At 55.2% G+C, this 27,603-nt stretch overlaps 1 protein-coding gene across 1 annotated transcript; it reads left to right on the top strand.

Moving 5' to 3' along the window:
- Positions 1-26,317, top strand: TKT (transketolase). Its single transcript, XM_030307016.2, has 14 exons — positions 1-203; positions 10,316-10,433; positions 11,294-11,407; positions 12,164-12,261; positions 16,329-16,520; positions 18,499-18,617; positions 20,076-20,269; positions 21,133-21,297; positions 22,375-22,531; positions 22,662-22,792; positions 23,707-23,790; positions 23,897-23,990; positions 25,196-25,318; positions 26,036-26,317. The coding sequence occupies exons 1-14, from the start codon at positions 97-99 to the stop codon at positions 26,209-26,211; spliced, it is 1,872 nt and encodes a 623-aa protein (XP_030162876.1). The 5' UTR covers positions 1-96; the 3' UTR covers positions 26,212-26,317.
- Positions 26,318-27,603: the final 1,286 nt, after the last annotated feature.

Raw genomic sequence — 27,603 nt, 5'->3', positions numbered from 1 at the left:
AGGCCCTGCCAGTCATCGCCGGAGCGGTAGTGCAACCCGTGCGTCTCCGCGACCGCGTCCTCGTCCTCCCCATCCGCTTGCCCGCCCGGCCACGCCATGGAGGGCTACCATAAACCTGATCAGCAGAAGCTGCAGGCCCTGAAGGACACGGCCAACCGCCTGCGCATAAGCTCCATCCAGGCCACCACGGCGGCCGGCTCGGGGTGAGTGCCAGACGCGTGGCGGGGGAGGGCGCCGTTCCGAAGGCCGCGGTAACTGTGGGCGCGCCAGCTCCATGTCGCGCTGCACTAAGCCTCCTCGAGGGAGGCGGCCGGGTCGCGGTCAGGTAGCAGAGGCGCGCGCCTCGCAGGGCCCGGGCCGGAGGCGCCTCCCGCCGCGGCGCGCGCTCTCTGGCCGGCTTCCATCCGGTGGGCCGCGGCTCCCGCTGCGTCTCGGGCCCGCCCTGCCCCTCGCCGGGCGCCGGCTCCCTTGCTGCTCCGCGGCGCGCGGACTGCGCTTGGGAATCCGGAGCCGAGAGGGCCACTATTGTTGCACTGTGGCGGAGAGCCCGGCCCTGTGCCATGCGCTCTGCACGCGCGGCCCTCTGTGGGCGCCACCGCCAACGTTCCACCTTGCGGATGGGGAAACCGAGGCTCCGAGTTTGAGTCAGTTGCTCAAGGTGACACACGGCGAGGGCTGCAATTGAAATGCAAGCTGCCCTACGCGAGAGCGTCTGTTTTAGCCGTTCATTTTGCAGCTTGAGTGGGGCCGGGCCCTCTCTCCGCCTCACAACCTCTCCCCTTCGCCTCTTCACGTTCCTGCCACCCTTGCTTTTGGGTCTGATTCTGGAGCAGGGGTCTGCTGAGATGCAGAGTGGGGAGGAAGTGGCCGTGTGGATGCAGAACCCTGGCACGCGGCGTGCAGGGGAGGTCTAAGACGTGACCTGCAGGCCGGAGGCGGGAGGAATGGGAGCGGGGATTTGGAAGGCTGAGAGAACCGAGGATAGAGGACAAGGTCCCAGGGCATGGCCAGCCGCCAGGGGCAGGGGCGGGAGGCCCATCCCCCAACATCCTTTCCCGCCAGCCTTTCTGGCTGAGAAGGTGCTGAAAGGCTGCTGTTGATCCCAGGGAGCCGCCTCCGAAGGTAGCAGGGACATAATGACAGGGCGCTGTGCTGCTGGGGGCAGTCGGTGAGGTCCGTTGAGAGGGTGGGCCGGTGAGTTAGTTACTCCACAGGCTTTCTCACTCTGTAAAATGGGAACAGTGGTAGCTCCCACTGAAACTGGGTGGTTTCAGGGATTCCAGCACCTCCCTTGGGGCCTGGCATGAGGCTGCAGAGACTGCCCTGTGCTGGATTGATGAAGTGATCTTGAGGGTTGGGTAGGGGTGATTTTCCAGGAATCTCTCCAATCAAGCTGTGTGTTTAGAACAACCCCAAAATTCTGGCTTCTGGCCAGTGTCATACAGGGTACATTAATAAGTACATCTCTTCTGACTTTCAGGATGGGTACTCACCTTTTATGCCTTCAAGACCTCCAGTTCTCAGAAGGGATTAGACCTCCCCTGGCGGGCAGCTTCTCCTGCCCACCCCCCTCCCCACCCACCCCCACCCCCGCCCCATGCATGCTTTAGAGCTGTTATTTCTATCAGGTTTATGTCAGACTTGCCCATTCTGATTGACGTCCCTTGCCTTACTCGCAGTGCCTCTCCCCTGCCAGACACCTTGCAGTGCCCCTCCCCTGCCTGACCCACAGTAGGTCCGCACACCTTGTGTTGCTTGCTGGGTACTACTAGATCTCCTTCCCTTGACCATTTCAGTGGGGTCATTCACCCTGCAGGGCCTTATTGATCCCTACTGTGTGCTAGGACCTGTCTAGCCAGGCTCTTGGGGATCTAGCTGCAGAGACAGCAGTTACCCGACTAAGTGGTGTTACATATCTGAGCATCTTGCGAGGCTAGATATGACCTGCAGACAATTGCAGGGTCCTGCCCCCAAATGGGTATCCCTGGCATGACACAAAGCATCCTTTATTGCTAATGTTGTCTCATGCGTTTTGAGAATAACCGTATGAGATAGATGCTGTTACCTGCACACTTTACGGATGAGGAAACTGAGGCTAGGGTGTTAAGTGAGCTGCCCAAGCTGCTCATTGGTGGCTAGCTATTCTGTGCTCCCAGTGAGGGGCTAGGGTTGATAGGAAGACTCATGGGGCTGGCAGGGAGTGCCAGGCTGGAGAACGGAAGTTGGGGAAAGGAGAAGGCCAGGTGCAGTAATGGCAGGTATCAGTCAAGTCAGTCTGAAGGCACTTGGAGAAATGAAGTAACATTATAATGGAAGGGGCCTCCCAGGGGGAAGTTGGAAAAGGGAAGACCAGGTGCAGTGATGGCAGATGTCACTCAGTCTGAAAGCATTTTGAGAGAAATAAGATAACATTACAGCTGTTGGGGGTGGGATCAGGGGCTCTCCTGGGTCTCTGTTACGTGGTTAAAAACCTGCAGGAAGAAGATACAGTGTGTGGCCCTGAGAGACACTCAAGTTTACATTGTAATGCCTTTTGGAGGAACTCACTGAGCTCAAAAAGTGTCCAGTTGCCAAAAGGAAAAAAAAGAGCGTAGAAGACATGATTCCTGTGTTGTTTGTGAGTGTGTAAAGACGCAGGAGAGACTTAGAGAACACTTCTTTTTCAGAAGGAAGTAACACTGCTACACAACCCCTGTCACAAGGGGTGTTCGAGGGTGTGTGCTGAGCTCTGTGTGTGCACAAAAGATGGCAACAGAGGACTCTGGATGTTCACCTTGAGGCCCTACCCACTCCCCACAGGGAGTGAGGCCCTGGCCCAGTCTGGGCAGCAGCCACAGCCAAAGTGACCATCCCTTCGGGACACCCCTTTTCTGGGGAGCTTACGCCCTGGGGGAGAAACAGTGCTTCGGCCAGGTCTTTTCATGGCCCCCCACAGGGGCTGCGCTCACACGTTCTGGGTTCAGGAGGGTTCTGGATTCTCAGGAGCTTTCCCATTCGTCTGCCATCGCTGACCCCATGTCAGCTCCCCAGGCCCCAGGGAGTAAGGACACTGGCCTCTGTGTCAGAGGCGCTGAGGGACAGAGCCTCACAGAGGGCTCTTTGTGGAGGCAGCTTCAACAATGGCCAGGCTTCTCCGGGGTCCTATCCCTGCACATGCTGAGGGAACTGTGGCAGGGAGCCAGCTCATCTAGGCTTTAAAAAAGTGAAACCCGATGGTCTTGTCAGAAGTGGCCTGGCTGCTGAGGCTGGTGATGAAGATTTTGTAGCTCTCGTTGACCGGGGCTCTGGGCTGTGGCATTATCCAAATAGTGCTGAGTGCTGTTGGAGGACACCTTTAGAATTAGGCCTGAAGTGTGGGGTGGGGGGAGAGGGGGCATGATTTGTGCCTGTAGCGAGTCCCTTGGGTTCTGACCCACAGTGTTGGGAGGGATACCTGGGAATATAATGTCTGGCCAGACCTGGCTGGTGAGCAGAAGACGACAGGAACCTAACCCAGGCCCTGTTCTGAGCATCTGCAGCGTCCGACTTCAGCTCAGGTCATGATCTCCCAGTTTGTGAGTTCAAGCCCCACGTCCGGCTCTGTGCCTGGCTCTGTGTCCGGCTCAGAGCCTGGAGCCTGCTTCAGATTCTGTGTTTCAGTCTCTCTCTGCCCCTCTGCCACTTGTGCTCCGTCTCTCTCTGTCTCTCAAAAATAAATAAAAATGCAAAAAAAAAAGAAAAAAAAGAAAGAAAGGCCCTTCCCATCCCAGGGAAGTTTCCCCATCTTGAAAGGAGAAGTCCTTAGGTGGTTTTCAAACTGGATCCTTCACGAGTAGTCTGGGGGAACGGACTGAGCAAGCTCTGGGGTCCTGCCATCTGCTGTTATGAGCTCCACTTTCTGGTGGTCCCTGTAACTTTGAAGTGACAGGAAGGACATACCCAGCTTTGGCATTCGAGGATGCTTTGGCTGAGTGCTCAGAGGGCCCCTTCATGGCCTAGGCCCCTTTGAGTCTCTGGCCCCATGTATGCCCTGTCTCTTTGGGCAGAAAGCTGCTGCCTGGGCCTCCTTTTCCTTGGGGGCTGATTTCCACCCTATCCTGATGCTGACTGAGGCAAGAGCACCCAGCCCGTTGAGATTTCCCCAGCAGCAGCATTTCCCAACTCAGTGTGAAAACACCAGCCTAGAGTGACTCCGTTCTTCGCCTGAGTGACTTTGGAACTCAGCAGTGCTGGTGGTCAGTGTTTCTTGAAACCAAGAACCAGCTTAAGGTCTGACTGAGATGTTCCATGGTTTCCCGTCAGCTCTGAACGCATTGTGGCCCCTGTCACAGCCCTGGTCCCTGGGCTTTACTTCCTTAGGCAGCTCTGTGGTCACTAGAGCCTGGGTCACAGCATCTGGAACTTCCACAGCTGTTCGCCCCAGATGCCTGGAGCGCCCTGAGGGTGGGGGCCTGCCCGGAGGTCTCTGTGCTCTTGCGCTGACCAGTGAGGCAGAGTCTGCTCAGGCTGTTTGTGGGGGTCTAGGTGAATGACTCCAGCGGCAGGTGGGCCCGGCTGGCTGGGCCTGCACGGTTTGGGCTTCTTGTTCAGAAGTTGCACTTGTGGCCTGAATGGATCTCTGAGGGCTGTACGACGGGACAGGGAAACGCGGACATTCGAGAACTTCCTCCACTGGGGGCTCCCCACCCCTTTTCCTCCTTTGAAAAACAAATCTGGGGGCACCTGGGTGGCTCAGTTGGTTAAGTGTCCGACTTCCATTCTGGTCATGGTCTCACGGTTGGTGAGTTCGAGCCCCACAGCAGGCTCTGCGCTGACAGTGAGGAGCCTCCTTGGTACTCTCTCTCCCTCCACCCCCACCGCCTCTCTGCCCCTCCCCTGTTCACTGTCTCTCTCAAAATAAATAAATAAACTTAAAAACAATCTGCAACAGCTCTATTGGGTATTATATGCAAATCATAACATTTTAAGTGTACAGGCCGTGGCTTTTAGTAAACTTAGTAAATTAACCGTGATTGATCATAAGTTTTAGGACACTTCATCATTCCTAAAAGGCCCCTCTTGCTCATTTGCACTCACTCCCAGCTCCCAGGCGACCACTAATCTAGCTTCTGTAAATTTAATTCTTCTGGGCATTTCATATCCGTGGAATCATACATAATGAGATCTTTAGGGTCTGGTTTTTTTCACTTAGCATAATGTCTGGAAGGTCCTGCATATTGTAGCATGTGACTGCAGCACTTAGTTATTTTTGTTGCTGAATATTCCATTGTGCGGGGATATACCACATTTTATCTGTTTAGCAGTTTCTCTTAGTATTTAAATTTTTTTTTTTTTTTAACATTTATTTATTATTGAGAGAGAGACAGAGCGTGAGTCAGGGAGGAGCAGAGAGAGAGGGAGACACAGAATCCGAAGCTGGCTCCAGGCTTTGAGCTGTCGGCGCAGAGCCTGATACGGGGCTCGAACCCACAAACCACAAAATTATGACCTGAGCTGAAGTCGGATGTTTAACCAGCTGAGCCACCCAGGCGCCCTGATTTTCTCATAGCATTTGCTTTTGTCCTAGCTCTTCTGTTGGTAGACTCTGTGACCTTGGGCAAGGCACTTCCCTTCTGTGAGCCTTAGTGGTTCCATCCTCAAAATGAGGAAGAGGTTAACTTCATCTCTGATATGTTAAGTGCAAATATCGAACAACTGCCATTTTTCTGTGCACTGTGCCCAGCTCTTTACACATACACTACCTCATTCCATGAGGTTCTGTTACTATCTCCATGTTTACCGAGACTCAGAGAGGTCACATCCTTAGAGGCTCAGGGCCAGGATACATCATTTATTCATTTGTGCATTGTGTGCCAGGAGCTGTTCAGGCCTGAGGATACGACAGTGAAAAGGCTCAAAGTCCCTGCCTGCCCGGAGCTTGTGTTGCAGTAGGATAGACAGGCAGAAAATAGGCATGTGATGTCAGGTGGTGGCAAGTGTCAATGCGGGGAAGAAGAGGTCTTTTTATTTTATTTATTTATTTATTTGTTTATTTATTTATTTAGAGAGAAAGAAAGAATCTTAAGCAGGCTCCATGCTCAGGATGGAGCCCAACGCAGGGCTCGATCTCTTGACCATGAGATCATGAGCCGAAAATCAAGAGTTGGACGCTTAACAGACTGAGCCACTCAGCCGGCCAGAAGAGGTATTTTTAGATAATGTGGTCAGGGAGGGCTTCTCAGAGGAGGTGGCATGGGATAAAGCTGGGAAAGTCTGGAGGCAGTCTTTCCAGGCAGGAGCCAGCTAGGGCCGTCTGGGAACAGAAAGAGGTTAGGACTGCTTTCAAGGTTCACTTCCACCTTGCACCCTGGGATTCCCTCCTGAGTATTTTTGTTTAAATAAATATATGCCTAAACAAGAATATAAATAATGCTGGGGCACTTGGGTGGCTCAGTCAGTTGGGTGTCTGACTCTTGATTTCAGCTCAGGTCATGGTCTCAAAGTTCATGACCTGGAACCCCACATTGGGATTCTATCTCCTCTCTCTCTGCCCCTCCCCTCCCCCAAATAAATAAACAAACCTTTTTTTAAAGATATATAAATAATGCACATGTTATAAATAACACACTGTATGCGCCTACCACCAGGCTTAAGAACTGGGACATTACAGTGCTTTAACATTCCTGGATGTCCCTCCTCCTCCAGAAAGAGCTACACCCTGAATTTTGCATTTTCAGCCCATTATTTTCCTTATTGTTTTAAAATATTTGTATATCTCTGTAAATAGGATGGTCTTCTCTGGTCTGCAGATCCTTCTGTAGTGCACTTTGCTCACATGTGGGTGTTGGGTCTGTGTCGTTCACTCATTGTCCCTGTGCTGCAGTGTATTCCCTTACCTGAACATAATGTGATGAGTCTATTTTGTTGATGCACACATGGGTGGCCTCCAGGAGTGGCCATTGTAAACGATGCAGGGACAACTCCTGTGTTTCCTAGAGGACACATTTTGCTGGGGGAACGTTCCTACTAGTGGAGTTGCTGGGCCTTAGTGAATGTGCATCTGCAGCTGCTAATTGGTTTCTTTGTAACAGTTCAAAGATTACTTGGGTTTTCTATTTCTTCTTGAGTCAGTTTTGATAAGTTATTTTTTTTCTTAAACATTTTCCTGTTTTGAAACTTATTTGCATCAGGTTGTTTACAGTATTGTATCATCTGGTATGCCTGTCCTTCCGCTTCTGACACTGGCCTTCTCTTTTTCTGGATCTTGCCTTATCAGAAGTTTTCTAAATTTGTACTCTTTTGTTAAGAGCTATCTCTTGGCTTTGATTTTTTTTTTTCTTATTGTATATTTGCTTCCTATTTCCTGAATTTCTATATTTTATTATCTTTCTACTGTCTGAGCTCACTCCATTTTTCTAACCTTCTAAGTTGTTTCTTGACTATGGGTTTTCAACACTTGTGATTTTTACTTTCTTCATTAGGTACTTACTTCCTCTTCACAGTAGATGACTTCCTTTGTACTTTTACACGTTGGGGTCTCCCTTGGTGAGGCTGTTTGGCATTCCTGGTTTGTTCTTTTGCTGAGAAGCCTTGTGACTCCTTGTGATTTGGCCCAGCTTGAGTATGGGTGGAGAAGCGTCATTTTTATGGAGACTCAAAGCCATATTGATAATGGAGAGTAGCCTAGTCAGAGGGGTGAGGGACCTTCTCTGCACTTTTCCTGCAGGGAAACTGGTGAAGATATGGAGTGCATGCTAAAGGGAAGAGAGGGGGAACACCTGGAAGAATGTGTCTTCTGCTAAGTGGGACCATTGAGACACTTATCAGACCTTACTCTAAGCAGCCAGTGCCCTCTTCATAGGTTGAACAAATCGAGGCTGAGAGTGGACCGTTTACTTTGGACAAACTTGTAGTCCCCATGCGTCACAGGGAGTAGGATGTAAAGTACCCTACAGCCCCCCACCCGTCTCTAGCCAGTTTGTATCCATGGGTGTGTCACAACACCAGGGGTGGGGCCTCCACCCCCAGAAGTCTGCCCCCAGGCAGGCTGGGGTTGCTGGGAAAACTCAGGCCCTGAAGCTACAGACTCCATACACTTTGGGCCCTGAAGTCCCTGTAGTAGGTTGAGCTTACAAGTAACCATCTCCTGTGTGCTCAGCACTCTACAGTTTACAGCCACATCTCAATCTTTGGCTTGTTTCTTTCCTCCTGCCTGCCGCATGGTCAGCAAGGCGTCATGGTCCCAGCCAGCACGTGAGGAGTTGGAGTAGCACTGAGAGGTTTGGCATCAGGTCCTCCAGCAGATGGTGTGGCCAGTGGTGACAGATGCATTATGTTACCGGGCCTCCCGGCACCCACCCCGCCTCCCACCACAGCATCCCCATTTACAAGTGAAGGAGCTGAGCCTTGGGGAGGTGAAGCACTTGTTCTTTCTTTACTCTGTGGGTACCAGGCCAGCAGTGAGGCTGGGATGCAGGCTTTGGCGGGAATAACACTGTAGGCTCACTCACCATGGACCTAGCAAGGAAGGGTTAAAATCAACACCCTTCAGCTTCTGGAGTGTCTTCACGGCTGACCTTCTGCCTCCGTCCGCGTCTCCTCTGCCCAGGCCTGGGCATGCTGCCGCCACATGAAGCCCCTGTGGGGAATGTCACCTGGGTTCACATGGTGGGCGGGGCGGGTTGAGCTGTTGCACCTGCCTTCCTTCCTTCTTCTCTGAGAGGTTGGCCCACTCTCCACCCGCCTCCTTCCCCAACTTCTCATCATGGGGTCATAACTTCCGAAACATGGGGTCCTCAGAGACCGGGCCACCCTGGGAGGCTCGGGAGGCCTGACATCAGCCTAACTGGTGTTGATGGGGATATCCTCCAGCTGAAGTTCAGCACAGGAATGAGGGAGCGGGGATCCTGCCGGCAGAGCAAGGTTTCCTATTTACATCTCCTCACCTCCCTCTTTCAGGCCTAGTGTCTTTTCCCCATGACCAGGAGTTCATAGAGATGGCTAAGTATAAGATGATTGTGTGCCGGGAATGCGGTACTAAACCAGCATGGGCAGTTCTGGGTTTCTCTACTAATGTGTCTGCGCTGGGAGTGACTCACCCCCTAACCCAGTGGGGGGAGCAGACTGACAGGGGAGGAGGGAGGTGCGCGTGAACTCCAGATGTTGCATGCCCCCTTGGGTTTGGCATTGGGCATGTTTCCACGTGGACCTCTGAGCAGCATCAGAGGGCTATGCTAAGCTGCATGGAGCGGGTGGCTGGGAGGCACTGGGCTCTGAGGCTAACATATTGACAAAACTGTGGACAAGGGAGGCTTCAGGACCAGCCAGGAATTACAGCATGTCCCCCAGTCTCTAGCCCCAGTGCTGGGTTAATTGTGTGGGGCCCAAAGAGACCTGAACAACTCTCAGCTAAGGTAGAACCTTTGCACTTTCTGTTGTTAACGCAGGTTGTTATTTGCTCTCTCAAGTAACTGTATTTCATAGAGCAAGAGGCTAAAGAAAGGGGAGACCCCTTGACCCCACCACTCCAGGGCCGGAAGGGCAGTCTCTTGTGTCAGCGCCCCCTGCAACCCTTGTTGGGTTTTCATTTTTTCATGATCTTAGCCTTTGTGGAAGATGAGATTATATGTTTTGCCTTTTAAATTCTGCACAAAGGCTTGGCTTTTAATGGCTATACCAGCTTTTAAAATGCCCGTTGAAAAGCTTCCAGGTAACCAGTGATGTCTCGGAGAGCCCGAAGCCCCACTTTTCCGACTGCCGACCCCATGGACTGAGGCTGCTGGGAGATTTGTGTTCATTCTATGAGCCTTACTCCCTCACCCCCCTGCCCATGGCCTGAGAGAGCCAGCACGCTTGGCAGCCTGGGAGGGCAGGGTATCCCTCACAAGTGGGCACCGTCCTGAGCAGTGCCTCCGGGATATAGCTCACGGGTCGGACATAAAGGGGTCACTGCTTCCCGGTTGCTGAGCTCTCCCAACTGCTGTTAGGAGCCGTGAGGTAAGAACTAGGCTCTACTTTCCAGCCTCGACACTGCCTTGCACCGGGTCTATTCTGGGCCCAGTCTCCGGGGCCCCTTCTTTCTTATTCTAGTCTGGCCCCAGAAATATTCAGTTGCTGTGTCTCTGGGGATCTGGACTCTTGGGCCCCAGGAGGGTGAGACCCCGTGCCACCAATACAGCATCCTTGAGACCCCGTGCAGCCCTCCCAGGAATAGGAGCACGTGGCTCTGGTTAGCCAGGCCTGTGACTCCTTAGCACATGCACCCCCCCCAGGACCCCATATGTGGGCCTGAGGTGAGTGCTGTAGGTCAGAGGCCCAGGGCCATGATGCATGCCTCTGTCTCTCTCCTGGCCCACAGCCACCCCACGTCATGCTGCAGTGCCGCGGAGATCATGGCTGTCCTCTTTTTCCATACCATGCGCTACAAGCCCCTGGACCCCCGGAACCCTCACAACGACCGCTTTGTACTCTCCAAGGTAGGAGCCCAGCCTGCCAGCCTTCTCCTGGGCCAGGTGTCTCACGGGCCCTGGAATGGTGAGAAGGTGCCGGCAACGAGTGATCTCCAAGGGGACCTACCCCCTAGTGTAAGCCTGGCCCCGGCCCACCCTCTCCACCCACGCTCCCCGTCCACCGGCTCGGCCCAGCCTGTCTCTTGGTGTCTTTGTCTGTGCTGACCCAGCTGGCACACTAAATCCACGTTAAGAAATAAACAACTGTTGATAGGGGACCGTGAGAATGATCTGCCAGGTGTTCTCCCCCTGTTTCGTGTCAACAGGTAGGACTCAAGTCCATGTCTGGGGTACAGCTTTGTGGCTTTGTGCACACATCTTTCTGTGCTGGGCCAGCACTCCAGGGCCACTGTGTGCTCCCTGAGGAGTGGCGCACCACAGCAGGGTTTGGGATGAGCCGCCCTGTCCTGCCACTCACTCACGAGAATCACAGCCACAAACTATTCCACAGACCCCTGAAATCCACCTGTACCCAGCTCTGGCCCTGTGGCCTCTGGGCTCCCAGGGCAGGCATGAGAGCTTAGAAGGCTGTCCAAGTCCGCTCACATGCCAGAAACCAGGGATTAGGGCTGCCGGCTGTCTGCTGGGGATTTGGCATCGACCGGCCCCACAGCTGTGCTCCCCCTGCACCTGTCCCGGAGCCCACTCGGCCTTGGCTGTGGGAGCTTTGAGCTGGAGAGGGATGAAGGGGGAACGTGGCCTTCACTTGCTACTGCCCTGGAAAGGCCAGCGGGATCGGCCGGGCCCCGCTTTCAGTGTGTGGCAGGAACAGCCCCCAAGTCTCAGCTCCCCAGCTGATGCCCCCTCCACCGTTCATCCCCTGGCAGGGCCACGCGGCTCCCATCCTGTATGCCGTATGGGCTGAGGCCGGCTTCCTGCCTGAGGAGGAGCTGCTGAACCTGAGGAAGATCACCTCTGACTTGGACGGGCACCCTGTTCCGGTAAGCAGCCCCCACCTCGAGCAGCACAGGCCTCTGTCTCCACTTCCTATTTTTCAAGGGCTGTGGGAAGAGGGGGCAGGGTGCTCACCGAGAAACCGATGGTGTGGAAAGGGGGAAGAGGGCGTTGAGGTGAAGACGGAAGGATGTAGTGGGGGTTTCCAGGGCACGGTCTTCACCCCAAGCTGGTCCTTAAAGACAAGCAAGGTGTTTTGAGGCCCCAGCCCAGGGATCAGCTGCAGAGACGACCTCTCCTCAGGCACCACACATCCAGCCTCCTTGCCCCGCTGGGCTTCCCTGGCTGTGCAGACAGGTTCACCGGGAAGTCAGTGAGGGTGTCACCAGCATCCTGCTGTGACACCCCAGGGAAGGGTCCCAGCTTACTCCTCGAGGTGCTGGCTCCTGCGAATGTTCGGAATTCGTGGGTCACCATGAAAACTCACCCCTGCCCCTCCCACCGAGCCGGGCACCCACAAGGGTCAAATGTTTCATCAGTCTTGTCATAGACTCCTCCCAGACACTGTGTAGTAAGGTGGGTGATGTGGGAGCCTGAGGTCACACAGCAAGCTTGTGGGCAGGGCTGGCACAGTTACCGTTACAGGAGAGTGAGAGGTCACACCCTGGGTGGAGGCTGCCCGCCCTGCACCTGGATCAGCGGTGGGGGAGGGCGGGCCCAAGACCGGGTTCTGGGAGGGTAGTTGGGAAATGCTATTGCCTGCTCTTTCCCCTGTGAGTAACTGTGGCTCTCTGCTATGACAGAAACAAGCTTTCACCGATGTGGCCACTGGCTCCCTGGGCCAGGGCCTTGGGGCCGCTTGTGGGATGGCCTACACGGGCAAATACTTCGACAAAGCCAGGTAACACTCGCACTCCCCAAATGCTACCCTCAGTAGTTTTGGGAGGGGTCCTCAGTGGCCCCGCCTTAACCGTTGCACCCAGGTACCTCCTCTTGGGGTGGGGAATAGAAGCTGAGTAACCATGCATGCGGGACCATGACCGGCCCCATTTCCAGATGAGGAAATAGGCTCATAGGAGCAGAGACATGCCCAGTGTCCCTTCCTAGTGACGGCAGGGCCAGGAGTGTACGGAGAGTCATTGGGCTGGTGAATTCCTGTGGCATTCCCCAAGACCAGCATCTGGACCCTGAAGTCTCAGAAGGCCCCACCCCTCCGGTGTCTGGCCACATGCCCAGGCTCGAGCCACATGCCTTCGTCGTGGGGAAGGAGATTATGTGTTCTGCAGGGTTCTGGGCATCCCTGAGCCCCACCTGTCAGCCAAAGAAGAAACAAACACTGGGGAGATTGACCTGCAGAGGGTGGGCAGAGAGGTTTGCGCCTCCAGCCCAGGGACGTGTGGAGGAGAACCCCCTTGCACCAGATCTTAGTCACAAGGCTATGTAGTGTGGCCAGATTGGGCCTGCAGACCGGTGTCTTTATTGGTAGGAGGGGAGAAGTGTTGGCTGCGTCAGATGGTTCCTTCATTCCTTTATTGACTGGGACCCTGTGCTCAGTGCTTTCTAGGGTTTCACCTTGATAAGCCCCCTGTGGGCTGGGTGGTGACATGACTACACTTACCCCTCTCACAGATGGGAAAACTGAGGTAAAATACTTTCCTAGTGGTGGCGGCAGGATTTGCACCCAGGACCAGCATCCAGAGTGTATTAAGAGGCCCCAGGCTGCTCTGAGGGGCCCGAGGGAAGCAGATTCTGGGAGCCCGTGAGTAGGATTCCTGGAGGAGTCCCTTTCCCAGTGCCCTGCAGTCCACTGGCAGGACAAGGACCACAGCCAGGGCAGTCAAGAGGGTATGGTGGTCACTGTGGATCCAGTGAAGAGAAGGGCTACAGAGAGCCTCATAGGTTGTGACACTACGTGCAGGGGAAGGGGCTCCTGAGACCGCTCTCCAGGAGGTGAGCTGAGGCTGGGGGCTTTCAGACCCTCTTGGGGCCAAGCTCAGCTCCACCAGAAGTGATTCACCATGAGGTGAAAGGCACAAAGAATGGGATGTATGTTTAAGAGTATTTTATTTGGCCCAGAACCAGAGATGTGAGTTAATTATTCCCTACAGATGCTTGAAATAATTCCCTGTGAAGGGTCATTTCCTGACCCTAACATAATGGAACAAGCCAGTGTAGGGAGAAGGGGTTTAGCTGGGTTCTCAGCAGCCAGGGCTGGCTAAGGCTCAGGCCCTTAGACTGTACCTTGTCGGGAGCGGGCGGGGATGTCAAGGGAATTACCCGGCTCCCAGAGGTAGCGGCCTGATCGAATAGATCTGGCCTCGGGTCACGTCTCTCCTGTCATTCAACCAAGAAACATACGTCAAGTTGGCTCACTTTCATTCCTCTTTTAAATAATTTTGTTTGAGTTGTCGAGTACAGTTACAGCTCATGTGAAAAATATGGAACAGCATTAAAAAGAAATGAACCGTTTTCCTAGTCTCAGCTACCTCCCATTTGAGTCTCATTTAATGTACCATATTTCCTCCATGTTATTGAGAGAAGAAACTTAGAAATTTGTAATCTTAGTATGTATACAATTTTACATTCTGCTTTTTAGAAAAATCTAAGCATCATGAATATTTCTCCCTTAACTGTCAAGAGCTAGTTTTTTGCTTTTTTTTTTTTCTAATGTTTATATTATTTTTGAGAGAGAGACAGAACGCAAGCGGGGGAGGGGCAGAGGGAAAGGAGACACAGAATCCAAAGTGGGCTCTAGGCTCTGAGCTGTCAGCGCAGAGCCTGACGTGGGGCTCGAACCCACAAGCCATGAAATCATGACCTGAGCTGAAGTCGGATGCTTAACCAACTGAGCCACCCAGGCGCCCTGAGAGCTAGTTTGTTTTTTTTTTAATTTTTTTTTTTTCAACGTTTTTTTATTTATTTTTGGGACAGAGAGAGACAGAGCATGAACGGGGGAGGGGCAGAGAGAGAGGGAGACACAGAATCGGAAACAGGCTCCAGGCTCTGAGCCATCAGCCCAGAGCCCGACGCGGGGCTCGAACTCACGGACCGCGAGATCGTGACCTGGCTGAAGTCGGACGCTTAACCGACTGCGCCACCCAGGCGCCCCCTGAGAGCTAGTTTTAATGATTGCGTAGTGTTCTCTTTTATGGATATAAACCTGTTAGGCAGTCCTGTTGTTGGACATTTGAGGTGCTCTTCAGATAACCTCTGCAGCAAAGGTAGGCCTCTCTTTAGGGTTCCTTCTCTTCAGGGTAGTTCACAACCATGGGCATTTGCAGCCCCCTCTCCAAATCTAGCAACTTCAGTACAGAGCCTCAGGGTTAGCCCCAGCTTCTGTGGGGCCCCTTTCCTGCTCACGGGCTTCCAAGTGTCTCCTCAGGACCTTAGCACGCCCTCCTGATCTGAGCCTGAGGCTACGCTCCACCCTTGGCCCCAGTGTGACTTCCCTAGAAGTGGGCTTGGCCTTGGGAAGGCAGCCAGTGTGCCTCCGTGCAGTCTCCTGGGGAAGTCAGGTTCCCTACCAGTCTCCATCAGGCTCCTCACTTTCTGGAGCTTCTGTAACAGATGCGACCCCTGCAGCATCTCTGGGCCCCCTTGCAGCCTGCAGAGGGGACAGGAGACCAGCGTGGGGACAGAACACAGCTTCAGACAGGCCTCTTCGAGTGTGGGCCCTGAAACTCCTGCTCTTGGTCCAGGACCCAGCGGCCTGGTCTGCTGGAGGCCACAGAAGGGAAGGCACCGGCAGAGGGAGGATGCTGGAGCCCTCCCTGACCTGGCGGCCTGCAGAAGTGCTGAGTCATGCTGACAGCACACCCCGGCTGTCCCCGCCTCTTTTCCAGCTCCCCTGCCTTGGCCTGGAAGTCGGAGGCCCTGAAGCTAGAACAGTTCAGCTGCAGCCCACTCCAGGGCTTGCCTGCTGCAGCAGCAGGCAGCTGTGTCCCCTCTGAGCCTCACTCCCTGGGGCCACACAGCTGGACCCCAGGCCAGGAAAGGGAAGGATCTCCATGTCCTGTCACTGCTTCCTCTGTGTGTGTTCCTAGACAGCAAGGAATGAACAGTGTGGGCTAAGGTCCCCAGCTGCGTGATCTTTAGACAAGACCCTCGATTTTTGAGCCTGTTTTCTTGTCTGTGTGATTTGGGAACAGCAAGTACGCTTACCTCAAGGACAGGGCTACTCAGTACAGGGAACCCCTAGGTGCCACACACAGGCCCGTGGATGATGAGGTCATTGGATCTAACACCTGTGGCCGCTACCCCTCAGCCACCTCTGTCCACCCACATCTCAGAGTCTCTGAACTGGTGTCCCTTCCTCTAGCCTCATCCCCTTGGCTCCACCCTCCTGGGATCTAAGGAAGGCTCTGTTCACTAGGTAAATTGCCCCCAAGTTCAGTGCTCTTTTTATCAGGTAGCACTGCCTTTGAAGCCATCATGGTTGCCTTGTGGACTCAGGACAAGGCCCCCAGGACAGAGAAAGGGCTAGGCCTAGCGTGAGTCTTGGGGTGAGAAGCAGCCTTGGAGCCTCAGGGAGAGCCCATCCTAGGATGCACTGTTCCCACCGTGATCCCGGTCCTCAGATGCCCCTGTTAGTGACCCTTCTCCCACCTGACAAATTGCCCTGGGATGCTCCTGGTGCCATGTCTCGGCCTCCCCATCCTGCCCCTGGGATCGAGTCCCCAGGGCTCCCCAACATTACTAGTTCCTGGGCAGGTGGAGAGAAGTAGACCCACCCCATGCAGGTGTCTCAAGTCCCGTGCCCCCAGTGAGAGTAACCCCACCAACTGTTCATTTACTCAGCAGAGCCCTGGGTGTGGCCCCAGCTGGGCAGCAGGGACCTGACGGACGGCACTGTCGGATGTCTTGTGCGGCTGCTGTGCCCTTCTCTGGGGACAGCTCTCCAGGAGGGATGGGCTGGGAGCACGGGGCCCCGGATGAGGGGTTAGCCTCTGACCCACTTCCTTTCTGCAGCTACCGCGTCTACTGCATGATGGGAGACGGGGAGCTGTCGGAGGGCTCTGTGTGGGAGGCCATGGCCTTTGCCAGCATCTACAAGCTGGACAACCTGATTGCCATTCTTGACATCAACCGCCTGGGCCAGAGCGACCCCACCCCGCTGCAGCACCAGGTGGACGTCTACCAGAAGCGTTGCGAGGCCTTTGGGTAAGTACAGGGAGGGCTGTGGCCTGAGCACGCTCACGGCAAAGGAGCTATCCCAGCTGGAAGCTTTTCAGGTTCAGGGGCTGAGTCAGCTGCGAGCCAAGCCCCATCTAAAGAAGGTGTCTGTTTTTCAGCGTTCGACTCAAAATTTCAGACTTAAACTAGCAACCCAGGCCTCCAGCTGGAGTTGTGGGCTGAGGCCCAGAGTGAGTGAGTTCCTTTATTGGTGAGGCTGTGGGACATGATAGTTCTAGAGGGGTTTGAGCATCCGTCTGGTGGCTACTACCTGTACGTGGCCCTAGCCAGCCTGAAGGGCAGAAGCAGGCCCCCTCTCCTGGTGAAGTGGGAAACACGGGGTTTTCAGATTTCCTCGAGGGGCCATGAATGGTTGGGAATTTGGGGTCACGTACTCCCAAGCAGGGAGGTCATCTGGGTGGGTGTTAGCCAAGGGGGGCCCTCACCTCAGTGTCCCTCCCCTGACCCAAATAAAAGCTGTGCTGTGGTTGAGGCTCTAGGGAACCCAGGCCCCCGCACTCATCCTCTGCTGAGGAGGCCCTGGGCTGGGGCTGTGCAGGGTTCCAGGGGCCAAGGGCCTCCAGGGCCGCTCTTGTAGAGGAGTCTACCTGGCAGAGGTCAAAGGTGGGATTGCAGTCTGTGGTTACATAGCAGCCACAAGTTGTTCTCTCTGGTGACTGACAGAGGAGGACACTGGGCCACCAGGGTCTCTAGAGCCTCCCCAGGCCGTGTTGGCTGGGGACTTGCAGCATAACCCTGGCAGTGTCCCTGGGTCTGTGTCCATAACCTGTGTCCACAAGTCCTGGTTGTGTCAACAACTTGCATTGTGAACTTGGGCAGGCAGGCTTGTTCCATCCTCGGTGCCTCAGTTCATGTGTCTATAAAATGGGGGAAACAGAATGCCTGGGTGGCTCAGTCAGTTAAGCGTCTGACTTCAGCTCAGGTCATGATCTCGTGATCTGTGAGTTGGAGCCATGTGTCGGGCTCTGTGCTGACAGCTCAGAGCCTGGAGCTGTTTCAGATTCTGTGTCCCCACCTCTCTCTGCCTTCCCCCCTGCCCCATCTCTCAGAAATAATAAACATTTTTAAAAAAGTCTTTACATTAAAAAAAAAAATTGGGGAAACAACAGTACCCAGCCCAAGGGATTGTGGTGAGGCTGCAGTGGGTTCATATGTGTGGTGCTCGGTGAGTGCCCACAGAGTGCGCACTCCGGACACGTTAGCTGCTATTTTATTGCTACTAATTTTATTGCTGTTGATTGCTACTGGAGTCCCAGAAAGGAGGGCCTGAGAGAGAAAGTTCGGCCTGCCCAGGCTCCTTCCCTTCTATCTTTGTCAGCCTGGCTCACTTTGTAAGTGTTTCCAGCACCACATCCAGCATTTATGGAGTGATGTGTTCCCTGAATAAAAGGCCAACAGCAGACACATTCCAGACCCAGTGCATTGTCCCCAATGCAGCTTTCAGGAAATGAGTAGATTTCAGGGAAACGAGTAGATCAGAAACGAAAGAGAAAATAAATGGACCAAGCTTTGCAATACTTAGGAAAGAGAAAGAAAATCTATTCAGAGGCAAATAAGAGGAAGTAAAAGAATGTGTACAAAGGAGAAAGAAAAAGAGAAAATGAAACCAAAAGTGGGAACAGAAAGTCCAAAGTCTTTTTTTTTCTTTTTTTAATGTTTATTTTTGAGAAAGAGCAAGTGGAGGAGGGGCAGAGAGAGATAAGGAGACAATCGGTAGCAGGCCCCTGGAGGTCGGTGCAGAGCCTGATGTGGAGCTCGAACTCCCTAACCACGGGGTCATGACCTGAGCTGAAATCAAGGGTTGGATGCCCAATCGACTGAGCCACCCAGGCGCCCCTGACACTCTTCAGTGTTTCCCAGCCTATGGCTGTGCAGCAGAGTGAGGGCAGCCCCTCGGGGGGTGGGCCCCGTCCCTCACTGCTCACTCTCCTTCCTCTGTCCCCAGCTGGCACACCGTCATCGTGGATGGACACAGCGTGGAGGAGTTGTGCAAGGCCTTTGGCCAGGCCAAGCACCAGCCGACGGCCATCATCGCTAAGACCTTCAAGGGCCGGGGGATCTCAGGTCTGTCTGACACCCTGCCTCGCTCACCCCACCCCTGGGACCAGGCCCTGTGGCCAGTGGAGGCGGTAGGGCTTTCCACAGGTGGGGGTGGTCTCTGAGGTCCTGTGTCTGGGGTAGTACTGACCCTTTGCCACCTTACACCGCATGCACCTGGCTGGGGAAGGGGGGTCAGGCGATGCTGTGCTCTGAGAAGTGACTCAGTGGTCAGCATGGCTGAGCCAGGATTGAAGCCCAGGTTGGGCAGGAGGAGAGGAGGGCCTGCAGGAGGACTCACGAGTGACACAGTCCCCCACACCCTTCCTGGTTGTCATCTGCACGGCATCTTTGGCAGCTCTCGCCGTCTGCCCTGAGTGGAAGGGCTGGCGCAGAGGGCCCAGAGAACCTGGGAAGACCGGGTAAAGTGCGTCCAGAGTCCTGTATGAGCAGAGGGCCTGGAAGGGTCTGGAAGATGTTCCTGGCTGGGCCTGAGAGCATGATGCAGATGTAAGCCTCCTCCCCAGCACTCAGGCTCCTGGGGCTCCAGACCCCTCGGGCTGAGGCAGCCCTGGCCCATGGTAGACATGGGAAAACATGGCTAGAAGTGGTCAGGGAACTTGCCCAGGGACATGGGGCCTAACTGTAGACCTCGGGCCAGCTTCCCTGTGCCACGTGCCATGGCAGCCCACCTGCCCACGTGGACTCGGGAAATGAGGACAAGTACTGCTGTGTGGGAGAAGGTGTGTGGGTCTGGAGCCTTCTGGTAGGGGGTGGACATCAAGGAGAAGACCCTTGGGATCCTCCCCACCCCAGTGCTGCTGCCTGGCACTGATGCCTCAGGTGTTACCATCAAGTGGGATCTGGAAACCGCAAAGCTTCTGGGGCAGGCGGTGGTCTGTGGGGGTGCTGCATGCTATGTGGGAGGGTCAGTCCTTGGCTCTGCCTGGGCTGCAGTGACCTCAGAGGAGGGGGCTCTTAAGCCTTGCTGCTCCTCACACAGCAAGGCAGCATGGTGAGGAACGTGCCTGGGTGCCATTCTGCTGCACACCAGTGTGTTGGGTGACCTTGACTGTGCTCCCTCTGCTCTGGGCCTTAGCTTTGCCTCTCTCATGGGCAGCATTCCTCCTGACCAACCCACTCAACAAACTGAGTAGGTTTCTATAACAGATCCCTCCCTGCATGTAGGGAGGCAGTACAGCGACCCATGCATGCTCCCCTCCCCCGTTGGCTGTGGGCTCCTGGAGAACTGCCGGCTACTTGGTGGGCACCAGGCATGTGGACTCCTGGTCACCACGACCCTCTTTTCCTGACCCCCGTAGCTCCCAGCACAGGGCTCTGCCTCACTGGGGCAGCATCCTTCCTGCCCTGTATTTTCCCCTCCAGGGAGGCCTCCTGGCCTGCCCTCAACTGGTGGAGCGGTTTCCTGGCCCTCGGGAACTACTGTCTTACTGGGCCCTCTGCCCTCCTCTGTTGCACCCACAGGCATAGAGGACAAGGAGGCTTGGCATGGGAAGCCCCTCCCCAAAAACATGGCCGATCAGATTGTCCAGGAAATCTACAGCCAGATCCAGAGCACGAAGAAGATCCTCGTGACTCCCCCACAAGAGGATGCCCCCTTAGTGGACATCACCAACATCCGCATGCCCAGCCCACCCAGCTACAAAGTTGGCGACAAGGTACAGAGTTGGGCCTTGCTTTTCTGGCCTGGCTGGCGTAGTCGTTGTTCTCTGGTTTCCAGAGCCTGGGGCCGAGATGTGTCTCTGGGAGGCTCAGAAAGGGAGAGAAGAGGGATTTGCTGGTGAGGAGGAACCCTGAGGTTCCTCCTCACACGCAGGAAATGCGGTGTGGAGGCCACGCGTGCTGGTGAAAGGCGTGCAAGGCCTGTCTCTTGGGGTAAAGGGCCTTCCAGGAGTTGGTCCTGCCATCTCCTCCGTGGGGACTGCCAGCTCTGGAACTATTTACCTGCACAGGCTCAGAGAGGACAAGAGACTTGCCCAGTCACACAGCAACCTACTGGTAGTGCTGGGATCAAAGCCCACAGCACCTGAGTGTCTCTCCATCCCTGGCCCTTCACCCTGAGTCCCTAGGTCTGAGCTCAGGACTCTTTCCCCCCACCCCCCACCCTCTGGTGTGTGGCCTAGCAGAGCCTCAGCAGGCCTGTCCTGCTCCAGGGCCCTCCCCTGTGTGAACCATTACCAGGCTTTATGACTCCCAGGCCCTCTGTGTATTCCTGTGTGGAGTGGGATAGATTCATGGACCTCTGTCACAGGAGTGGGGGGATCTGTTAGAACATCTGCAGCTTGGAGGGCTCACAGCTGGGCTCAGGACAAGAGGCTGCAGGTACTTCCAAGACCTGTAGAAGTTCTCGTTGGCAACCTTACAGAACTTAAATTTCCATGGGACTGGGTGTTGCCGGGCTTCCTTTTTCTGCCCCTATTGTTCTCCTTTTCCTCCCTAAAAGTTGCAGCCCCTCCGCTGAGGCCAAGCCAGGCTTCAGGCCATCCTGGTGCTCAGAGCCTTCATGCTCTATCCCCCACAGATAGCTACCCGCAAGGCCTATGGACAGGCCCTGGCGAAGCTGGGCCGCGTCAATGACCGCATCATCGCCCTGGATGGGGATACCAAGAATTCCACCTTCTCAGAGATCTTCAAAAAGGAGCACCCAGACCGATTCATTGAGTGCTACATTGCTGAGCAGAACATGGTGGGTGCTGGGGTAGGCAGGCGGGCACAGAGCCAGCCACAGCCTTGGGGCTGAGGTCCTCCTGTTCCCCTGGGGCAGCTATGTTGGCAGTGTTAGGTGCCTGCTGGAGGCCATCCCAGAGAGACCACAGGAACCGCCAGGACCCGGCATTGACCTTGAGTACTGTAGTGGCAAGGGAGAGGGATGTGCCCGTGATCGTCGGGTGCACATATCCCGGATGAGGGTACAGACAGGAGCTGAGTGAGACTGCGGTCACACGCAGGAAATGCGGTGTGGAGGCCACGCGTGCTGGTGAAAGGCGTGCAAGGCCTGTCTCTTGGGGTAAAGGGCCTTCCAGGTGGTAGGACAGGCACAGTCACAGGCTGGAACATAATGGGTCCAACAGCCCTGGTCCTCTGGCCAAACTGCCCAGCCTGGCCTACAAGCCCCCAGCGACTGGGAGCTTCCTCTGTCTGAAGGCCATCTGGCCCTACCCTATCCAAAATTCTTTCTCCCGCTGAACTTGAAGTTCTGTCTCTGAGGCTTCTAGTCTGGGCAGCTGGAGGGTCCAGACCAAACTGGCAGGGTGTGTGGGCTGGTGTGGGCCCAGGGGCTGGGGAAGGAGGACTCACATCAGGAGGCAGCCAGTTTGGAACCACTGCCTGCATTCGGTGCTTCTAAGCAGGGATTTGGGTCTGGTACTTCCTCAGGCATAAAGAGGGTTGGGGAGGGCTGGGGGTTGGCCAGGAAGATGGGGCCTGGGGTTTTGCAGAACCCCAGGAAAGAACATCTGTGTCCAAGTTTATTAGCCTACCCTCTGCAAGGTCTTGCTTATTTGCTAGAAAAAAAATCCCCAGGAAAGTAATTTTAAGAGAATTTTTGACATGGCTATTCCAAGTCAAAGGAGTTTGATGTTCAGAGACAGACTGTGGAATCCGTGGGTACCCAGGGATCTCTTGCATGGGGAGAAGGGAATTCACTTACTAGGATGACTGAATCCTCCGACCCTCAAGAGGGGTGAGACGTTCTGGGCTCTCCGGCCACCCTCTCCCCCATCTTTGGGGCCGACACTGACCACCCCCCCTACCTGCTTCCCAGGTGAGTGTCGCCGTGGGCTGTGCCACACGCAACCGGACAGTGCCCTTCTGCAGCGCTTTCGGGGCCTTCTTCACACGGGCCTTCGACCAGATTCGCATGGCGGCCATCTCTGAGAGCAACATCAATTTCTGTGGCTCCCACTGTGGTGTGTCCATCGGTGAGTTGAACGGGGCCAGGACGCTTGCACCTGTAACTTCCCCAGACTTTCAGATCAGGAGGTTGGGGGTCCAGGATTCCATTCCATGGGTGGGGGGCTTATTTCAGTTGTATCCTTTCCCACACCCCAGGGGAAGACGGGCCCTCTCAGATGGCTCTGGAAGATCTGGCCATGTTTCGGTCAATCCCCACTGCAACTGTCTTTTACCCAAGTGATGGTGTGTCTACGGAAAAGGCAGTGGAATTAGCAGCCAATACAAAGGTTGGTCACATGGCTATTCTTTTTTTTTTTTTTTAATGTTTGTTTATTTTTGAGAGCAAGTGGGACAGAGGATCTGAAGTGGGCTCCGTGCTGACAGCAGAGAGCCTGATGCAGGGCTTAAACCCACGGACCGAACCACGAGATCACGACCTGAGCCAAAGTCAGACACTTAACCGACTGAGCCACCCACAGGGCCTGGTCGGTCACGTGGCTATTCTTGACCAGTATGGGTGGGGGTGGGGGGAGGTGGGGGGTGGTGGTGTCAGCATGCCAGCCAAGAGCTGGTCTGGTCATTGACTGCCCCACAGTGGTGTCTCCTGACCTTGCCACTGGTGTTTGTAGTTTGTAGAGGTTAGATCAGGAAAAACAAAATACACATGCCCCTTCCTGCCGCATAGCAGACATTGCTAACCCAGCACCATACTCTCCTCGCTGAGAATCTGCAGCTCCTGCACCATCGGGCCGTTGACGCCTGTCTGCTCTCCTGAGCTGGGCTCTCCAACACCGAAAGAATGGGCTGAGTGACGTGGTTTCGACCAAGAGCCACAATGCCGTAGACCGGGGTGCCCCCATGGGTCCCCTTCCTTTGCCAGATGCCCTCTGGGGGAAAGCCCGACTTAGAGACCAGCCTACCTGAAAGAAAAGCCATTTTCTGTCTGGGGCCTGGGGCTGGCCAAGCTGCTGGGCTGCTCTCGCTCAGGAGGAGTGTCTGGAGAGGTCCACCCTGTTGAGGAACGACAGTCCCTTTTCCTACTGGAGGGGCAGCCAGCATGAGGTGGCTTGTCACACACCCATGGGGGGACAGCATGGTGGAGATTTGCAAGTGAGGAAGGCTGGCCTTTCTAGAAGGAATCCACTCCCTGAGGTTGGCCGTGCCGCATCCTATAATCCTTTGTCATTCTGCTCTGTTCCAGGGTATCTGCTTCATCCGGACCAGTCGCCCAGAAAACGCCATCATCTATAACAGCAATGAGGATTTCCAAGTCAAACAAGCCAAGGTCAGTGCCATACATGCCCCAGTGAGATCCCCAAAGCATGCCCGAAGCCAGGGCTCACCCCGGGCCACCAATCCCTGAGCCTCATTGGCATCCATGTCCTCCCCAGGTGGTCCTGAAGAGCAAGGATGACCAGGTGACTGTGATTGGGGCCGGGGTGACCCTGCATGAGGCCTTGGCTGCTGCCGACCTACTGAAGAAAGGTGAGGAGGGAGGGACCCAGCAGGTCCCAGATCGGGTGCCGATGGTGTACTAGGTCTTGGGGGTGAGAATGAGTCTCCTCGAATTAAATGGTAGTAATAAAAGCCACCTTTTGAGCACTTGTGACTATGTGGCCAGCATGATGCTAAACGCTGGGGCTGCAGTGGCCATAGGCCCAGGGCCACAGGGCAGGACTTGAGGTGTCTCAGCACGGTGGTCAGAGCAGAGGTCTAGAGCCTGCCAATAGGCCTGAATCGCCACTTAGTGGGGGCACTGGTTATTAAGCATCACCATGCCTCAGTTTCCCCATCCATAAAATAGAGATACTGTTACCTTCCCGGTGGGGCTGTCCTGAGGATTTAATAAATGTGACCTAGCATTGTTATCACTGCAGGCTCACAGATGTTAGCTACTGATACAGTAGGGGAATTAGCCCACACCCACACCACAGAATCGCAACAGACGCCTCGTCGTAGCCGTGCTGAGCAGGAAGGAGAAGGCAGACGTGGGTGTCCTTAGGAAAATGACCTCAGATGTGGGTAGGAACTGATAAGCAGAGAGGCCCAGGCAGAAGGAACAGTGTGTACAGGGCTCCAAGTTGCTGGAGAGAAGCCAGGGGCAGCCCAGCCCTGTCAGGGATGGAGACCCAGGGGGAAGACTTGAAGCAGGCACGGGACAGACTTGTCCTTCTGAGGCCATTCTGCTGGGTCCCCACCTGACCTGGCACCTGGGCCTGCAGTCACCGCACCCCGTGAGCCCCGGCCCTGTCTCGCGTCAGACACCTGGAGCTGTCCTCTGGCTTTCCCTGTATCTTCGAAGGTACCTGGGAGGATGAAGCAAAACTGTGCAGGTCCCTGCCGTGCCACTCCGCACTCTTTGGTGGTGCAAAGGCTGAGATCTCCTGACCCAGGATATGAGGGAAGAGAGAGGGGCGCTTCTGTTCCCCAAGACCAAATGCTCCTAAACCAGGGGGTGCGGGATGGGCCCAGAGGATGTGGGCATCACAGATCAGCAGAGATAGAGGGCAAGCCACTGAGGGTTGGCAAACACTAGCCAGGTGGAGGGAACAGAGGGACGGAGGATGCAGGCCTGTAACTGTGCAGCGACTCTTCAGACACCTCCGCCTGCCCCCACCTGTCAGAGGACACACCCACAGCATCCAGCACATTCTGCTCAAACCGCGCCCTTGTGTTTTCTCCCCTCACAGAGAAGATCAACATTCGTGTGTTGGACCCCTTCACCATCAAGCCCCTGGACAGGAATCTCATTCTCAGCAGCGCCCGAGCTACCAAGGGGAGGATCCTCACCGTGGAGGACCATTACTACGAAGGTGACGAGCCCGAGCTAGAGAGGCAGGGGCAGACGGGTCAGGGGAGGGCCAGGGCCACAGGACCACAGTCAGAGGGCTGGACGTCTCTCCATCCCCTGCCCCAGGAAACCCAGAGCCGTCCTGCGGAGCAGCTAGCACTTGGCCTCTTAACGGGCCCCAGGCTTGGCCAGGGACCCAGCAAACGCAGCTGCTGACATGGCTCCTTGGAGCCCCTGCCACCCAGGGAGCCCGTGAGGATCTTGACCTTGCCTCTAAGAGTAGAAAAGGTGGCCTGTGTCCCTGACATAGTTGGGCGTTAAGGCTGTTGTACGGGATCGCACTGGGAAAGCAACACAGAATCTGTCTTGTACGGTCCTGTGCACAGCAGCCCCTCACTAGCACACTCCATGTGTCCTCCAGGACAGGCTCCACGCCAGGGGAAGAGATGGGCCTAGTCTCTGGGGTCAAGTCCAGATGCTCATTCGTTTATAACCGCTGCCCAGAGGATGGTGTTAAAAATGATACAGAGGCTGCATTTGGGCCTATGATAAAACATAAGTATCGTGAGTGATTGGTGATGTCTGCTCTGGCCACAGGCCTGGGGGAGGGTGTATGTGTGCGGTCTCTGTCATCCTTGAGTAAAGGAATAAACTCAGATTAGCAGAGGGCCGGGGAGGAGGTGCCCACTGCTCACCCTGAGGCCCAAGTCACCTGACTCGCCTCCTTTCCTTTACCCAGGTGGCATAGGTGAGGCAGTGTCCTCCGCCTTAGTGGGTGAGCCTGGCATCACTGTCTCCCGCCTCGCCGTTGGCGAGGTACCAAGAAGTGGGAAGCCAGCTGAGCTGCTGAAGATGTTTGGCATCGACAGGGATGCCATTGCACAAGCTGTGAGGGACCTTGTCGCCAAGGCCTAGTAAGGGTAAAGTGTGCAAAGGGTTCTACACATTCCCGAGATTCTGGCAAAGGTGCTCAAAGATGTAGTGAGAGGAGTAATAAATTTATGTTTTGAGAAAAAATGAATTATCCCTGAAGTGTTTATTTGATGTGCATGCAGCCAGTGCTGGTAGAGGGCGAGGGAAGGCATCTGGGTCTTGGTCAGTCACCTCCCCTGGGCCCAGCATCTGCCCTCAACCACCAGACCTGCTCCTGCCCCCAGACACCGCCAGACAACGTTAAACTGCAGCCTGCCTTCCAGCCCAGAGGCCACAACGCAATCTCACCTCACCCTCAGCCAGCGGGCCCCGTGGAGGTGAGGGAGCCTCCTCCTAGTCTGGAGGGCCCCTCAGGGCCGCCTCACCTTCCTCACAGCCCTGTGGTCAGAGGTCTCCCTGGGTAGGGAGGCGCATTTGTTTATTGTCCCAGCTCCTCAGGTCCTCTTAACGAGTAGCCTCAGAGAAGCAGAGAGAAACAGGGCAGTCCCTCTCCTGGGGAAGGTCACCCCCTCAGGTTGGCATCAGAGCGGCAGGTGGTGAGGCAAACGAGGAGGCCCAGCTGCAAACCCGGCACCACAGACCAGAAGTTCTCAATCCCGTGTGCAGAGTTTATGAAGATGCAGGTTCCCAGGCCTTGCCTCTGGGATTCCATGTGACAGCGGGTCCAGGAGCTTCTGTTTTCACGCTTAATGGGCTCCGCAGACCTGTGTGCCAGGCCTGCCCCACTGCTGGTTCTCTCATCCTGTGACCAGAGGATTAGTTCTCCCCCTACCAGCCTGAGCTCAGCTGGGGGGCGAGGGGGGAGCAGGCACTACAGAAGGCCCACATGTGGGGGCCGTGGGAAGCAGTCTAGCCCTCTCTTACTACATGGGAAAGGGAGGTGGGGGGAGGATAACTCTCAGCCACAGCACTGGGTCCTGACACAAGTGTGATTGCCCCTTTTTGTATAATCCAAGATAAAAACAGCAAAACCATAGAACAAAAACCACCAAGGTCTGCAGGCAGCAGCCCCGAGACTGAGAGCTGCGGTAGGTGTGCCACCTGGTGGCCATGCCTGGTACCGCGATGCCTTAGAAGCACAAGGAAATCCAGACAGAGCTGGAGGTGGGTGTGCCATCTCGTGGCCATGCCTGGTACTACCTGGCCATGCCAGGACAGACTCCTGACTGGTACCAATGAAAGGCCCTCCCGGCCCAGCTGGCAAAGAGGGGAAGCTGGAGATCACATTTCTTCACACCACACAGTCATGCACGTGACATGGCTACGGGGGTGTATGGGGTCATTTACAGTCCCCAAGCTGCTCAAAGGAGGCTGCAACTTGCGAGCCTGACAAAGGGGCAGGCAGGGAGGCGGCAGCCTCAGAAATCTCCGCAG

This window comes from Lynx canadensis, chromosome A2, assembly GCF_007474595.2.
Source record: "Lynx canadensis isolate LIC74 chromosome A2, mLynCan4.pri.v2, whole genome shotgun sequence".
Taxonomy (NCBI): domain Eukaryota; kingdom Metazoa; phylum Chordata; class Mammalia; order Carnivora; family Felidae; genus Lynx; species Lynx canadensis.
This window is presented reverse-complemented; position numbering and strand designations above follow the sequence as displayed.

What these genes read in the sequence shown, in the direction of transcription:
- TKT (XM_030307016.2), top strand. Translation starts at nt 97, where the DNA reads ATGGAGGGCTACCATAAACCTGATCAGCAGAAGCTGCAGGCCCTGAAG. An exon ending in AAATACTTCGACAAAGCCAG is followed by an intron (nt 12,262 to 16,328) that starts GTAACACTCGCA and finishes TCCTTTCTGCAG; the next exon opens with CTACCGCGTCTACTGCATGA. An exon ending in CAAGGGCCGGGGGATCTCAG is followed by an intron (nt 18,618 to 20,075) that starts GTCTGTCTGACA and finishes TTGCACCCACAG; the next exon opens with GCATAGAGGACAAGGAGGCT.